We start from the raw sequence: 17,329 nt of genomic DNA, 5'->3' as shown, positions 1-17,329 counted from the left end.
GATTCCCTACTATAACAGGGGATCCTGCCATACCTTGCCCCTATATTTCCAGAACAGGGGGAAGGTCACTTGAGATCACTGAGATGGAGGAGGTTCCCACTGAAATTGGACCCGAATCCACCAAAATTGTAGCTCCTGCGGCCTGCTGCGTCTGAAAAGCCTGGGACTTTCCTGACACTGAGGCCAAGGAACCGACCGACACGAAAAGGGAATCCCCAGCCGTTCCGGCAGCAAAGGAATCCTTTTCTCCCTGACCATTGGCGGCTGGGGATCCCTCCGCACGGGCGTCAAGGGAAGCCCGGGCTTACCTGCGATCCGAATCCGACTCGCAAGGTACCTTTGGTGGGGTGCCCTGGCTGCCGGCATCTGCTGCTGACGAGGCTTCCCCACCGCTCCGCCCTACACAACGCTTGCACAAACATGCCGTGAGTATCTCGCATCTGGAGCATAATAAGTGCTCATCATGCTGAAAGCGCTCTAGCTGCAAATAAAGTGCCCGTTAGATGAGAAAAAACAGAAAAAAAGGCAGTTATAAAGGGAAATGAGTAAGACCAGCACACCTCAGGATTTTTTTTTTTTTCTTACAGAACAGACTCCACGGCTCTCAAGCTGGAGGGCTAACCGACCAGGCCGCCGGCTAAGGCCCCTCTACAAAAATATGGGGAGGTGGAAGGTGGAGGGTGGGACCCAGCACAAGACCCACCAGGTTTAACACCACTGAGGTCGGACAGATCCCCAAACAGGATCCACCCAAGCTCTATCCGGCACAAAAGGGGAACCAGGAGTCCAAACACAAAAATCCAACAGGGCTAAGAGGGGAGCCGAAATTAGCCCACCACTTTGCTACCGGATAATGAGGAAGACTGGATTAGTAGAGGGGATGCTATGCTGATATACAAGCTTGATCTCAGTCTCCACCTGCTGGTAGCAGTGAGGTATAATACCCATCCGTAAGGAACTATACTGGTCTATCAAGCGATGCAGAATATATATTTATTGTATATACTCAAATATAAGTCGAGACCCCCATTTTCCTCAAAAAGGAGGAAAAATGGTTGACTCAAATATGTTGGGTGGCTTAATATTTAAGTGCCCTCCCCTGTCAGGCTCTGCACCTAGTTCCCCAGCCCCTCCCTGCTAGGCACTGCATACAGCCCTTCTCTCCCTCCCAGGATCGCCATCCTGTCCCCACTCCCTGCCCATCATACCTCCTCTGCCACTGGAATCCATGCTCCTGCCCCATACTAACCCAGTCGGTCACTAGCTGTTGCGAGTTCGAGCTTCAGCTGCTGAGCAGTACTGAGTAGGAGCATGTTTTGGCGCCACCGCCACTGCTCGGCACTAAGCGGCTTCTGAATGGCTCCTGCAAATTCTCTTACGAATTCCCAGCCAAGGCCTGCAATAAGTCTGGGAGAGGAATGGGTGGGTGCTGGCCTGAATATAAACCGGGACCCCCATTTTTGGGCCCAAAAATCCCAGTTTATATTCGAGTATATACAGTAACTAAGAAACTGAGGATAAGGCTTTACAAATTCCAGCAATAAAAGATCTGCATAGGAAATACAAATGATTATGAACTTCTGTGTTACACAATCTTATTGAGAAACACACATAATGCAAAAAATGTACTAATATTTGAAATATTAGACAGCATTACTATGTTGTTTAGAGACTAATTTTCTGAGGAACATATATAAAACTAATTTTAAACTGTTAAAGCAGATTTTGATATCCCAATTGCAATCTTTAACAATATAACATTAAGCATGTTTAGCATGCTGGAGCATCATTGGTTCCCCTGCAAGGGGTCAAAAGATCAAAATATAATCCTCCCTCTCCATAGAAGACATCTGGGCCTAAGGAATTCAAAGTCATGATAAAGGACTTGATGCATGACATTGCAACTCAAAAGATAAAATGAAGAAAATAAACAATGGTAGAAAGGAAGCACAAAATATCAAAATACAAGCAGTCCCTAGGTTAAGAACGAGTTACGTTTTTTTAAACCGTTCTTAAGTTGAATTTGTATGTAATTCGGATCCTGTACAGTACACAGTCTATAAAAACATTAAAGAAACAGTCCTCAAAACTAAGTGCTGTAGTTTAAATAGAAAAGATAGGAGGTTTACACTTACTTTTGTTCATCTGTCCCACTGTTCCCTCTCCACCACATCTAACATTTCTCCCTCTCAACTCTCGTTCCCCATGCATCTGTACCTCACACCTCTCCCACTACCATGTCCAATATTTCTTTCTCCTTCCCTATGCCCACCAATTTACCTCTTTCTTCATTTCCCCATGTGCACTCTCTCTTTCCCTTTCACTCAGAAACCCATGCCCAACAATTCTCCCTTTCTATTACCTCCCCCCACCTCAGCATCTTTTTCCCTCACTCCCACTGATATTCCATCTTCAGCATCTCTTTCCTTCTATCCTTTGTCTGAAGTTTGTGCTCCCTCCCTTCCTTCTGTGTCCCAACGTGTACCTTGTCATCTTTTCCTCCATTTTGCACCCCAAATTCGTGCCTGCTGTGGGTGTTTACCTCCTCTGGCTGGATCCTTCCTCCTAGTGACCCTTCTTTTTGTGAAGCCATGGCCGCCGGGTCAGCTGCGAGCCATGATTTTGTAAAGAGAACTGCGATGGGAGGAGGGAGCTGGCAGAGGAGGTAAACACCCACAGGAGGCACGAATTTGGGATGCAGAATGGAGGAAAAGATGGCAAGGGGTGCGTTGGGACACAGAAGGGAGGAGGAGGGTCACGTTTGGACAGGAAAGGAAGAAGAAAGGGCGCATTGACACAGGAAGGGAAAGGCAGGACCCTGGTTCGTAAGTATGAGTTTGACGTAAGTCGGGCGTTCTTAAACCAGGGACTGTCTGTATCCTTACACCACTGCCCTTTGCAATTTCCATCTCTTCAGGTTATTAAACTTACATACACACTTAATAGGGCTTTTAGCTATTAGAGTCCTTCTCTATAGAACACTACCTCCCTGTGTTTGTGATTTTCCTGGTTATTCTGGGTTTTCATAAGCTCTTGAAAACTTAATCTCTGAGCTAGCTTTTGTGGGATTACAGGTTTACTGATTGTGATTTTGTTAACCATTGTTTGATTCAAACTTGCTATTTTTGTAAACTGCTTTAAAACTTTATTGTATTAAGAGGTATATTAAGCCATCATATCAAAATCAAGATCAACACCTAACTAAATGAGGTGTCAATTACTGGAAAATTTAGGAGGCAGATGTTGAAAAACTGTAAAAGTGGACTTCCTTTCACTTTAATATATGACATTCCACTTTCTAATTGATTAAACAGATCAGACAGCAATGATTTTTAGTCACTCATGACTGGCTGGGCTAGAAACGTTGGCTTGAAAGTGAATGGCTCTGTTTCACAAAGCATTTTGGAATCTCAGAACAAAAAGTGACAACTTATAATATACGGAATAGAAAATTACTTTCCTGTATTATCCTTTAAGAGGCAATATTGAGGGTTAGATGAAAAAAATATGAACAGTAGTTCTGTGATTATCTCTGTCAAGGATATTCAATAATAGAGCCAGTTGAGAGTATAGATAAATCAGATTATCAAATTTAAGATTTGTCATTCGGAGATTTCTTCTTGGCTTCAATATCTTTTTTAATGTCTCCAAGTTTCTTTCCAATATCTGGAATCTTAGAAAAAACAAAACACACAAAATCAAGGGAGACAAAAGAAACAGTTGACATACAGTACTTTATTAGAAAAATGCTATCTATAAAAGAAAACTACAGTTATCCATCAGGCACCTTGGTCTCTAGTGCGTGTTAAGGAAGTACTTACCATCTTGCTCTTTGCATTCAGAATCAACAATGAACTTAACACTTGAGCATGTACATGAGATACATTATAAGAAAACATGGATGACAGCAATTTCTGTGGCAGGTCCACGGTTATGAAATACTATGAATGGTACATTAAGGTTGTGTCAAAATCTGAAGTCTTTTAAGAAATCTTTGAAAACTCAACTGTTTGTTAGAGCATTTCCATAGATTTGGCAGACTTTTCTACTTTCCCTGTCACTTATGATTGCATAATTTTAAAGAATTGTAGGTTTGTGATAAAATAATGTTGTGCTACTTGGAATTATGTATGCAAATGCTGTAATCTGCTTAGGTTATAAGTGGAATACAAATTTTTAAAATAAGTGAATAAAAATGGGATTGAAAATTATATAGACTTTAAAGAGAGAATTTTTAGGTATGAGAGCGCAGGACTCTACCAGCTCAGGCTTGAATATATCATCGCACTCCTCCCTCCCTACCAGTAAACTGTAATAAGTTGAAAACATTCAATAAAGGATAGAAGAGTACTTATCTCTGCTGGAACAGTTGTTATGTCCTGGGCTCACAATGTTTCAAGTCCAAAAGTGCGTAGTGCTCCCCATTCACATCAAAAACGCCACAGATCATAATAAAAAATCAAAAACTAAATCAAAAAATCAAAAATTAATCTACAGTCATAGTTAATTCCATACAGTTCACAGTATGTGTTCTCTGGTAACTTCTTGACACAATATGTGTTTCCCCTTCAGCTTTTTCAAAAGGAAGATTTATCAACACTATAGGAAAAGTAGCATCATATCAGCATAACTTCAAATTCACACGTTTATACAAACAATTTTTTTTTTAAAAGAGTAAAAAAACCTCACATCTTCTCAACAATGAAAAACTTCATATTGGATAAGCATCATACTCAGGAATCCATGGCGGCATAACCGCTAATGAACGCTTTCAGCTCAGCATGAATACCCGTGTTGCTTTAATTAAATTGTGTCAAGAAGTTACTGGAGAACACATACTGTGTCGAGGAAGTTTATGAAGTTTGGCATGATGAACTGTATGGAATTAACTATGACTGTAGATTCATTTTTGATTTTTTTATTATGATTTGTGGTGTTTTTGAGTCCTGCTTTCTCATACCTAAAAGTTCATTTTGGCTTTCACTGAGCACTTTAATTAATTTAAATTATTTATTTTTTGATATGATAAAATTATAAATTCTCTTTTTAAAGAAGTCTGTAGAAGGATGGGGGGGTTTAGGAGGGATGGGATGTATTTGTTCTTGTTCACTGCTTGTTTGTATATGGTGTTCATGCTGTTTCACTTCTGTTATTATTGGCAAAACTAATAAAATATAAAAAAAAAAAAAAAAAAGAAGTCTGTAGAATTTTTGGAGACTTTAAATGAACAATATTATACTCCCAATTTTACTATGTATTGAAAAGTATATCATTTAGAGCACTGTTTTTCAACCACCGGTCCGTGGACCGGTGCCGGTCCACAGAAATTTCCTGCCGGTCCACAGGGCCAGCACGTGCATCAGGCACAAAACAGTGTTCTTCAACCACCGGTCCACAGTGCGATCGATGCGGCATTATCTTTGAAACCAGCTCCCTCTTCCTCACTGATTCAGTGCACAAAGCCACGGGCAGTGGCTCCTACACGCGTCCTATGCCTGAACCGGAAGCCTTCTCTCTGACGTCGCAACATCAGAGGGAAGGCTTCCAGATGAGGCATGGGACATGCAAGGAGCCACTGCCCACAGCTTTGTGCACTGCATCTGTGAGGAAGAGGGAGCCGGCCTGAAGATAACACCGGGGGTGACATAAAATGGCCAGGCGGAAGCAGGCCAGAAGGTAAGGCATGGATGGAGGGAGAAAAACAAAGGTAGGGGGTGGAATGATTTTATTTTTTTATTTAGTGATTGAATTATGTCAATTTTGAATTTACATCTGCTGTCAGTGTGCTTTGTGTAGTTTAATTTTGTGGTTACACAATATAATCTTATTAACAACACATAATGGTTATCTGTGAAAAATGAATGGAAAAAATAGTGTTACAATTAGTACTATTATGGGGGCGGGGTCTGGAGTAGAGATTGGGTAGAGATAGGTGGGGGTCTGGCCCACGACTTAGCCCAGTGTTCTTGAACTGCCGGTCCACAGACTGATGCCAGTCCACAAAATAATTCTTTTATTTCTGCCGGTCCATAGGTGTAAAAAGGTTGAAGAACACTGATTTAGAGCACATTGATTAAACTGATAAATGTAATTTAGAAAAAAAATAGAATACCTTCTTTTTTGGACTGAACTTAGTATACTTTTTTGGCCAGCTTGTGAAAGCCAGAGTCGTCTCCCTCAGGTCAGGAGAATAAATGCAAAATGATTTCAGAATTTATAAGTGAAACATCAAAGCATTCCACTGATAGTTCAAAAAGCAAGTACTGTGTAGAGAATGACACGGTGAAAAAATTGGTCCCCGTCACCGCCCCGTCCCCGTGTCACCATCCTCTGCACCGCCCCGTCACCGCCACCCCATTCACCGCCCCGTCACCGTCACCGCTGCATACATAAAAGCCTCAAACGGGTACGATTTTATATACTTTTCTAATATCTCCCCTATGTATCTGCCATTGCCCCCCCCTGTGTCCATATTCCATCCCCATGGCATGTCCCCTTTTTGTCTCTGTCCCTATGCCCCATGCACATAATTTCCCCTCTTTCTGTTACCTTCCTGTGTCCAGATTTCCCCTATCTTCCTCTTCCATACCAGTGTGTCTCTTCTTTTCAACCCCATCTAGCTTTTTTCCCTCTTTCTTCCCCCCCCCCTGCTTCTAGCATCTGGCTCACCTGCCTGTCCTTCCCTTTCTTTCCTGCTGTGGGTTTTTCTTTCCGTTTTCATCACCTTGGCCCAGAATCCTTTTCCCTTTCACTCCCTCCTTACAGTCTGAGCCGGGAACACTAGCGATCGCACGGTCCTCGCAGCCCCCACCCGCCTGCCCAATCGATCCTAGTGTTTAGCCAGCTCTCTCCCTTCTCCTCACCTTAATTTGCAGGCTTTCTTTTTCAGCGACCTGCACGCTTTCCCAAAGAGCCGCACACGCGCGGCTGCTCAGTGTTCAATCTTCTGCTCTGCTGCAACTTCCTGTTTCCGGTTGCGTCAGAGCAGAAGATCGAAACTGAGCAGCAGCGGGTGCGCGGCTCTCTGATAGCGTGCGGGTCGCCGAAAAAGAAAATCTACAAACTTAAGGTGAGGAGAAGGGAGAGAGCTGGCTAAACACTAGAATCGATTGGGCAGGCGGGTGTGAGCTGCGGGGACCGCGCGATCCTTCATGCCTCACTGCGGGGACAAGACCCATTCACCGCCCCGCGGGCGGTGAATGGCCTTGTCCCCGTCGCCGCAGCGACTGCTAGTTTTCTTCCCCGTTTTCGGCGGTGACCCGCGGCTAAAATGCGGTGGCCGCGGGTAAACCGCCACCGTGTCATTCTCTAGTACTGTGTACTGCCTTGCCACCTTCTGATTACTTCACCTCTCCCTGTTTCTTGCTGCCCTCTTATCTTTCCCTAGAATGCTTTGGTGAAGAATTAGGTCTTACCTACTAGTTTTCTCTTTTAACCCAACCAGACCAGTTCAGAACCTGTGTATTATGTCTGTTGTTTAGCAGATAGCAACAAAGAAAAAGAGCTGTCAGATTTGCCCAATAAAAGCATAATGTAGCCTTAGCTCTTCAGTATTTCAAGTGACCAAGCAGAAATCCACACTTATTCCTTTCTTAGAGTTGCCCTACTTGGGTGATTATTTCAACAGTTTTTTTAAAAACCAAATAATTTAAAATAAGCCAGTAAATGTGAAAAGCCTGGTCTCTTGAAAACTGCACCTGACTACTATTTCATTTCACAAACAGAATTCTTTAATCCAACCAGCCCAGTCCAAGGTCCTTCTTGAGATAAAAGAAAATTAGTAGGGATGATTATCTAATTTTCCCCCATCCTTAATTTACATCAGACCAGTCCAAAATTTGTGAGATATAACAAAGTACTCCTCAAAATGGAAATGATTTGGAGATCCCTGCTTGAATTATTCAGGGCCCTTTTAACTAAAGCTTAACATGTGCTAACAAAAATAGTTTGCATCAAGTGCCACATGGCCCATAGGTATAAAATAAGACATACAAGACATATGTGCAGTTTTAGTAAAAGGGCCCATCCATTTCCAAAAAACTGCTTCTGCTCAAGCTGCTACATGTCATTACCTGGTCTAAACCCACAAAAATACTACCACATGCTGGATCAAAGGAGGTGCTTCTCCTCCACCCCCATTATACCAATTTTGGTACGATCACCAGTAGCTAGCTAAACATTTAGGTCAAGCTTCATTGCTTTACGAAAAAGACTGCCTATCTGCAGTTATTTGGATCAAAATGCTCTACATGCCCTGTACCATACCTTGGTTGGTTCTTACACAGATTACTTTAACACGATTTACGCTGGCATTCCAAAATATGAGCTCAATAGACTACTAACCTTAAGAATATTGAAGCACAATTAATCTGTCATGCTAAACTTAAGGAACGGTACAGTTTAGGGGGTGAAGAACTTATGTGCACGACAAGAGTGTGGAGTGTGGCACAGTGGTTAAAGCTACAGCCTTAGCACTCTGGGTTTGTGGGTTCAAACCCACGCTGCTCCTTGTGACCCTGGGCAAGTCACTTATTCCCTCATTGCCCCAGGTACATTAGATAGATTGTGAGCCTGCCAGGACAGACAGGGATAAATGCTTGAGTACCTGAATAAACTCATGTAAACCGTTCTGAGCTCTCCTGGGAGAACGGTATAGAAAATTGAATGAATGAATGAATCAATCAATAAATTAAATAAATAAGAGCGGGACTTGGATGTGATTGCATGTGATGATCTTAAGGTGGCCAAACAGGTTGAAAAGTTGACGGCGAAAGCTAGAAGGATGCAAGGGTAAATAGGAAGAGGGCCGTAGGAAAAAGGAGATATTGATGCCCCTATTTAAGACACTGATGAGACCTCATATATAGTAACTAAGGGCTAGATTCACTAAACCCACGGATCCAATTCAATCCGTGAGCGATCCGATCCGTGGCCTGGGGCTGATTCACGAAGCTCCCTCATGCAAATGACGGCGATCGGAGTCACGCCCCCAAATGACCGCATGGATCGCTGAAGAGCGATCCCAACACATGCACAGACCATCTTCTTTGCCTGCAGATGCTCTGCGCATGCGCTACATGCTCCTTTGAGTTTTGCAGAGATCGCTGCTGCAGTACAGTGATACACCAAGGAGAAAAGGAAGGAAAAGACAAGCACAGCCAGAAGGATTTTTGCGAGCCCGTGCCACCCCGACTCTCCTGCTCTCTACCACCCTTCCCTGCAGTGCAGTGCAGCCCTGCTTTAAACCCGCGGGTTAAAACCATAGGCTCGCACTGCGGGGAAGGGTGGCAAGAGCTGGAGAGTCAGGGCGGGCAAGAGCAGGAGAGTTGGGGCACTGATTCCTTTGGGGCAGAGTAGGAGTCAGGGCGCCGATTCCTTTTGGGAGCGAGAGCAGAGATGCAGGCAGGGCGGCAGAGAGCAGGATTTTTGCTGCAGGGCAGGAATTTTAGGGCGGCAGAGAACAGGAAAGATGTGAGCAACTGGTCCTCAGCAGTTGCTTGTTTTTTGATCAGCCAGCCCAGTCAGTGTTTCTTAAATTGTTTAGTGGATCGCTGCCTTCCTACATTTGCATGTGCGGATCGGATTGGAGGTTGATCGGCACCTTTAGTGAATCTAGCCCATTGTAACATAGTAAATGACGGCAGATAAAGACCTGAATGGTCCATCCAGTCTGCCCATTAGTGATACTTATTTTAAAAAATACATGATTTGATTAACTTGTCTCTTCTTTGATACTTCTGGGCCGTAGACTGTAAAGTCAGGTATTGTCCTAGGTTCCAAATGTTGAAGTTGCCATCCAAGCTCACTTCAGCCTATCCAACCATCCCGTTGTTTGCAGGATATCTACCATAGAGTCAGGCCAGCAACATCCTCACGTTCCATATTAGTGGAGTTCATATTGATGCCCACCCCAGCCCATCCTATATCGAATCACCATATATGGGACACAGACCATGAAGGTCTGTCCAATACCGGGCTTAGTTCTTTAATTTACATCCTTCGTTTTCTAATTAGATCCTCTATTTTTATCCCACACTTTCTTGAATTCCATTTTATCCCACTCTTTCTTGAATTCCATCACCATATTCCTCTCCACCACTTCCCTCAGGAGGGCATTCCAGGCATCTACCACCCTTCTCTGTGAAGAAGAAGAATTTCCTAACATTGCTCCTAAGTCTTCCTCCCTGTAACCTCAAATTATGCTCTCTGGTTTTACCATTTTTTTTCTTCTCTGGAAAAGATTTGGTTCTATATTAATGCATTTCAAGTATTTAAATGTCTGTATCATATCTTCCCTGTTCCTCCTCTTCTCCAGAGTATACATATTTAGGTCTTCCAGTTTATTCTCATACTTCTTTTGGGTCAAACCTCTTATTATTTTCGTCACCTTCCTCTGGACTGCTTCAAGTCTTTTTATATCCTTCGCCAGATACAGCCTCCAAAACTGAACACAATAATCCAAGTGCGGCCTCACCAACGACCTATAAAGGGGCATCAACACCTCCCTTCTTCTGCTGGTTACTCTTCTTTCTATACAGCCTAGCATCCTTCTGGAAACAGCCACCACCTTATCACACTGTTTAGATGCCTTTAGATCCTCAGACACAATCACCCCAAGGTCCCTCTCTCCATCCGTGCTTATCAGCCTCTCACTTCCTAGCATGTCCGGTTTCCTCGGATTTCCATCCCCCCCAAATGCATCATTCTGCACTTCTTCGCATTGAATTTTAGTTGCCAGACGTCAGACCATTCTTCTAACTTTTGCAGATCCTTTTCATGTTTTCCACTCCCTCCGTGGTGTCCACTCTGTTACATCTGGTATCATCTGCAAAAAGGCTAACCTTTCCTTCTAATCCTTCAGCAATGTTGCTCACAAAAATATTGAGAACCGGTCCCAGCACCGATCCTTGAGGCACTCCACTACTCATCTGACCCTCCTCCGAGCGAATTCCATTTACCACTACCTTCTGGTGTCTGTCTGTCAACCAGTTCATCACTTTGGGCCCTAACTTCAGCCCACGGAGTTTAAGAGCCTCCTATGAGGAACTGTGTCAAAGGCTTTGTTGAACTCTAAGTAAATGACATCTAGCACACGTCCTTGATCCAATTCTCTGGTCACCCAGTCAAAGAATTCAATCAAATTAGTTTGGCATGATTTGCCTCGGATCTTGTAATCCATTATCGATTCTAAGAATTTCACTATCCTTTCAGTAACGTTTCCATTATTTTTCCAATAACTGTAGTTTCCTGCTTCATCTCTGCAACCACTTTTGTGAAGAGGGACCACATCCGCTCTTCTCCAGTCCCACAGACCCTCTCCCATCTCTAAAGATTTATTGAACAAATCTTTAAGAGGACCCACCAGAACCTCTTGGAGCTCCCTCAATATCCTGGGATGCATCCTGTCCAGTCCCATAGCTTTGTCCACTTTCAATTTTTCAAGTTGTTCATAAACACTTTATTCTGTGAACGGTGCAGTATCCATTCTATGCTCAGGTGTATCTCTGCTGACCAATTGCAGTCCTGCTCCAGGTTTTTCTTCTGTGAACATGAACAGAAGTATTTGTTTAGCACATTGGCTTTTTCTTTATCACTCTCCACATAGCAGTTCGTACCTTTTTTCAGTCTCGTAATTCCATTTTTTGTCTTACTCCTTTCATAAGAACATAAGCCATGCCTCTGCTGGGTCAGACCTGAGGTCCATCATGCCCAGCAGTCCACTCACGCGGCGGCCATCAGGTCCAGGACCTGTATACTAGCCCTCTATCTATACCCTTCTATCCCCTTTTCCTTCAGAAAATTGTCCAATCCCTTCTTGAATTCCATTACCGTACCCTGTCCTATCACTCCCTCTGGAAGCATGTTCCAAGTGTCCACTACCCGTTGGGTGAAGAAGAACTTCCTAGCATTAGTTCTGAATCTGTCCCCTTTTAATTTTTCGGAATGCCCTCTCGTTCTTGTAGTTGTCGAAAATTTGAAGAATCTGTCCCTCTCCACTATCTCTATGCCCTTCGTGAGTCTCTATCATATCCCCTCTAAGTCTCCACTTTTCCAGCGAAAAAAGCCCCAGTCTCTCTAATCTTTCAGCGTATGAAAGGTTTTCCATACCTTTTATCAAACGCGTCACTCTCTTCTGAACCCTCTCGAGTATCGCCATATCCTTCTTTAGGTACGGCGACCAATACTGGACGCAGTACTCCAGATGTGGGCACACCATCGCCCGATACAACGGCAGGATAACTTCTTTCGTTCTGCTTGTAATACCTTTCTTGATTATTCCTAGCATTCTATTTGCTTTCTTAGCAGCCGCTGCACATTGTGCAGATGGCTTCATTGTCATGTCCACTATTACCCCCAAGTCCCTTTCTTGGGAACTCTCATTCAATAACAGCCCTCCCATTGTGTAGCTATACCTTGGGTTTCTGTTTCCTATGTGTAAAACTTTGCATTTCTCTACTGTAACCAGCCAGGCATCGTGCCTGCCAAGGTTCCAGCCAAGACACATAGTAAATCCCGGAAAGGAGTGTATAAAGCAAGACACAGTAATATACAATGTAATACAAATCTTATACTCTAGACCAGGGGTGCCCAATAGGTCGATCGCGATCGACCAGTAGATCCTGAAGGCAACGCGAGTTGATCGCGTTGCCTTCGCGTTCTACTTGCTTCCCAACTCAGAAGTGCCGAGCTGACCAACTTCCCCCACCGGAACTTCCTCTCCGACTTCAGAAATGACATCGAGGAGAGGAAATCTGGTCGGCCCGATGCATCTGTGTGGGGAAGCAGGGAAAGCTTGGGGCGGCCGGAAGCTGTGCAGCACCTCCTCGGTGCGCTGGTGCTGCTGGTAGCTGAGCCAGCAGCAGGGCTCCACGTCTGTCTCGTCGAGGCCCCAGAAGGCGAGCTCCTCCTCGAAGAGGGGTCTGCACAGGTCGGCCGGGCAGTGCAGTTTGCTCTTGTGGTAGTAGTTGAGCACAAAGCTAAAGAGTCCCGGGTGCCAGTCAAAGAAGAGTTCGGCGGGGCAGGGCGGGTGCCTGGCAGGGCGCTGCGGTAGGTCTCGTGCCGGGTGCCCACAACATCTAGCAACACCCTGTCTGCGCCGTTGCCCCGGGCCAGTTCCTCCTTCGGGCTGGGCTTGCGGGGGGCTTTGCCCGAGGACTTGTAGCCCGGCTCGAGGACACACACACGGAGTTGAGCATCGGGGCAACAGGTGCGGCCTCCGATCGATGCACCTCTTGCTCCCTCCCTCCGGCTATCAGTGACGCTCAAATCCCCGGTGGATGGCAGCGAAGACGCAGCCTCTGCTCTTCTCGTTGTTTTGCAACTTCAGTGCCATTTGTCTAGCTGCAGCGAGACCCTGCTGAAAGCCACAGTCAAACTCCCCCCCCTAAAAAGCAGCGAAGAGACCGAGCTGGAAATGCATTGCCTCTTCTTCTCAGTCCAGCAGCTTTACTGTGTTTTTGCCATTTCCACTCTCTTGGAGCCAGCTCCTTTTCCCTGACAGCCGATCCCCACTCCCTATAGCCCAGCATCACCCCCTCTATGATCCAACAAACGCTTTGTCTTTGCTACCTCCAGCTGGCCTCGGACCTTTCTGCCTAAAAAGTAGCATGAAGCACGATGGTCCCAAGCTGGAAATGTGGTCGATATGACATGCGCCCCATCCCATCCACTGCACCCCAGCCAAGCAGAGAAGGCAATGGGCAAGACACAGTTTTGAAGCCCTGGCCTTCCTTGTGTCCTGTGTGGCTACACTGCTGGCCCTGACAGAAAGTTATGACAGGCCCCTAGGGCTGGCCTGGAGGAATTCTGCCTCTATGGAAAAATAGCAAGTTCATAGGGCCATAGATCAGGGAAGGAGGGAGGTAATTAGGGAGAGCTGCTGTTGGACTCACAATAGGAGGTGAAATGGACAGAGAGAGGGAGATACAGAGCAAGGAAGGGTGAGAGAAATGCTAAGCCCTGCATCCAACCTTAAAAAAAAGAATGGAAAGGGGGCAGAGAGACAGAAAGAAAGATAGACAGAAAGAAAGGGGAGGGGGGCAGGGAGACAGGAAGAAAAAGTTGAGGGAGGGAATGAGGTCTGGAGGAGAGGAAGCATACAGGAGGCTGAAAGAAGGGAAGAAATATTGAATGCACAGTCAGAAGAAAGTGCAGAGACTAATGAAATCACCAGACAACAAAGGTAGGAAAAATGATTTTATTTTCAATTTAGTGATCAAAATGTGTCCGTTTTGAGAATTGATATCTGCTGTCTATATTTTGCACTATAGTCCCCTTTTACTAAACCGCAATAGCGTTTTTTAGCGCAGGGAGCCTATGAGCATTGAGAGCAGCGCAGGGCATTCAGCGCAGCTCCCTGCGCTAAAAAAACACTATTGCAGTTTAGTAAAAAGGGAGGGGGTATATTTGTCGATTTTTGTATAGTTGTTCCTGAGGTGACATTGCATAAAGTCATCTGCCTTGACCTCTTTGGAAAATCCCCGGAATATAAATGATAATTAACATTTTCTCTGCGTACAGTGTGCTTTGTGTTTTTTTAAATTTTATTGTTGGTAGATCATTTTGACTTGGTCATTTTAAAAGTAGCTCGCAAGCCCAAAAAGTGTGGGCACCCCTGCTCTAGACGATAGAAAGAAGAAGCGCATGCACAAAGCTTTTACCCCACAGACGACAGAGCAGGCAGGCGTTTCTATTAATGATATCGTTCTTCCCAAAAGAACGTGTGGCTACTCAAATGTACTGCAGGAGTTCCCTAAACTCTATAAGAGACTTTCCAAAAGTCTCAATTATAAATAAGGGCTTGGAAAGGACACGGACACCAGTGAGCATTGGAGAACAGAATTCAAGATTCAGAAATCCATACTCACTGAAGTCGGGCACCAATCCAATCCCGGATGAGCCCCCAGCTGAAAAGGTTCTGGTCCCAATACAGCCTCACCCAAACTCTGCATATTAAGTTTTGTTCCCCTGCATGGCTCATAAAGCATTTTTAAAATTGTGTATTGCCCTGAATGTATGATTAGGGATTAATTACATTTTAAGTATACTTTAAAATTCAACTGGGGAGTTTAAAGGAAAGACTAACGGAGATAGAGATTAAGTACCCATATTTTTCTGAAACATGAAATATGATAAAGAAAGGGCTTGATAAAATTGATAATAAACAATTATAATATACATTAATGTAAGTGGGTGGAGTCGTGAGCTGAATTTTGGCCCAGGCGCCTTAGGCCCCACCTGTGGGCAGGGCTTTGGGACGGCTGGGCCAATCCAGGCCCATTCTGGCGTCGGCTGCCTGCCGGACGGGTTTGGCACCTGTCCAACTTTAAAAGGTACGGGGAAGAGGGGTGGGAGTGGGGGGGTCGTCGCGGGTCGGCGGGGGCGATCGGGGGTTCTGGGGGGGCGGTCATGGGGGGGCGGGGTCTTAGGCACATGGGCCGGGTTGGGCCCATGTGTATAAGGCCCCACCCAGAGGAGGGGCCTAAGGCTCCCGGGCCTATTCTGATTGGCCCAGGTGCCTTAGGCCCCACCTGTGGGTGGGGCTTTGGGACAGCTGGGCCAATCCGGGCCCATTCTGGTGTTGGCTGCTTGCCAGACGAGTGGGTTTGGCACCCGTCTATCCGGCCAACTTAAAGGTACAGGGAAGGGAGGTGGGAGTGGGGGGGTCGGCCGGGGGGTCGCGGGTCGGTGGTCATTGGGGGGATGGGGGTTGCATCGAAGGCAGGAGAGCCTGGGATCCCTCCTGCCCGTAATGTAGTGGGGGATGGGGGGTAGGGGATCGCCGGGGCCAGGAGGGCTTGGACTCCCTCCTGGCCCAATCCACTGGGGGTGGTCGCTGGGGCCAGGAGCTTGGGCTCTCTCCTGGCCCGATGTTAATCGGCGGGGCAAGAGGGCTTGGGCTCCCTCTTGCCCCGATGTTGTCGGGGGGGTGGGTGGGTGGGTCGCGGTTCAACATGGCAGGAGGGCTTGGGCACCTTCCTGCCTGGATCATTGTGGGGGTGGGGGGGGTTCTGTAACCGGTGTTGTTTTTGACAGACACCGGTTACAGAATCCAGCTTTTAGGCAAAGGACTGAGCACAGAGGAAGAGCACAGAGAATCCAAGCCTGAGTTTAGGGGGGAATTTCAGTTCAGTCCTGTGTTCCCTACCATGTGCTTATTTCTCAGCAGTAGCAGATCGCATTACACAGGTTCTCTCTACAGACAGCATGTTTTCCACTTCCTTGGACAAAGAAAGCAGCCATACACTTTCCTCCATGTGGTAGCAGTTCCGTAGTTACAGAGAAGACAAGCTTGAATAACAGATAAGATTACCTTCAAACTGTTTCAGCATGAACTCTAAAGCCATTATGCAGTTTTACTGCAATTCATTCAGACTCTGACCTTACACGTTGTTGTAATATTTGCAAAGACATTTCTGGACTCATAAGATTTTGAAAAAACAGACTTTAATCTAATCTAATCTAATCCTTAGGTTTTTATACCGCATCATCTCCACGTTCATAGAGCTCGACGCGGTTTACAGTAGAAGAAACAGGAAGGAACTACAACAGAGGGTTAGAGGTAGAAATGTGAAGAAAATTTAGAGGACTTGGGATGCCAAGATATAAGAGTTTCCTTGATTCATAAGTTGGAGGGAGACTTTGGAGAGAGTTCAAGTTCCGAAGAGAGGAGGTAAGGTTGTTCCAGAGCTCAGTGATTTTGAAGTGAAGGGAGGTCCCTAGCTTTCCTGTGTGGGAAATGCCTTTTAGCGAGGGGAAGGATAGTTTTAATTTGTGGGAGGATCTGGTGGTATTAGGGTTTGAGGAATTCCAAGAAAGAGGGATAGAGGGAGGGAGGATACCATATAGAATTTTGAAAGCTAAACAGGCGCATTTATAGTGGACCCTGGTGATTATCGGAAGCCAGTGGAGCTTGGCCAGGAGCGGGGAGACATGGTCAAATTTACTTTTAGCGAAGATGAGCTTGGCCGCGGCATTCTGAATCCGTTGGAGTCTGTGGAGGTTTTTCTTAGTTAGGCTTAAGTAGATAGAGTTGCAATAGTCCAATCTGGAGAGGATGATGGATTGGACAAGGAGGGTAAAATGTTTTTGATGGAAGCAGAATCTAACTTTCCTCAGCATGTGAAGGCTGAAAAAGCATTTTTTTACCAAGGATTGGAGGTGGTCATTGATGATGCCCAAGACCTTACTCGAGAACTCAAGCTGCAGAGAGGAGCCAGAGGGTAGTGGGATGAAGGTGGGTAGGTGATCTAGTTTTGGACGGGAGACAAAGAAGTCTTGTTTTGGACTCATTCAATTTCATTTGCACAGTGTGGGCCCAGGATTGTAG

General features: G+C 45.4%; 1 protein-coding gene across 1 annotated transcript in view; it reads right to left on the bottom strand.

The window, feature by feature from the left end:
• Positions 1 to 3,122: 3,122 nt before the first annotated feature.
• STMP1 (short transmembrane mitochondrial protein 1) overlaps positions 3,123 to 17,329 on the bottom strand; it is an 86,163-nt gene continuing 71,956 nt past the window's right edge. Inside the window, exon 4 of the mRNA XM_033957817.1 lies at positions 3,123 to 3,673. Within this exon, the coding sequence (XP_033813708.1) occupies positions 3,593 to 3,673 (81 nt within the window). The 3' untranslated portion in view covers positions 3,123 to 3,592. The remainder of the gene's footprint in view (positions 3,674 to 17,329) is intronic.

Source organism: Geotrypetes seraphini, chromosome 9, assembly GCF_902459505.1.
Source record: "Geotrypetes seraphini chromosome 9, aGeoSer1.1, whole genome shotgun sequence".
Classification (NCBI taxonomy): domain Eukaryota; kingdom Metazoa; phylum Chordata; class Amphibia; order Gymnophiona; family Dermophiidae; genus Geotrypetes; species Geotrypetes seraphini.
This window is presented reverse-complemented; position numbering and strand designations above follow the sequence as displayed.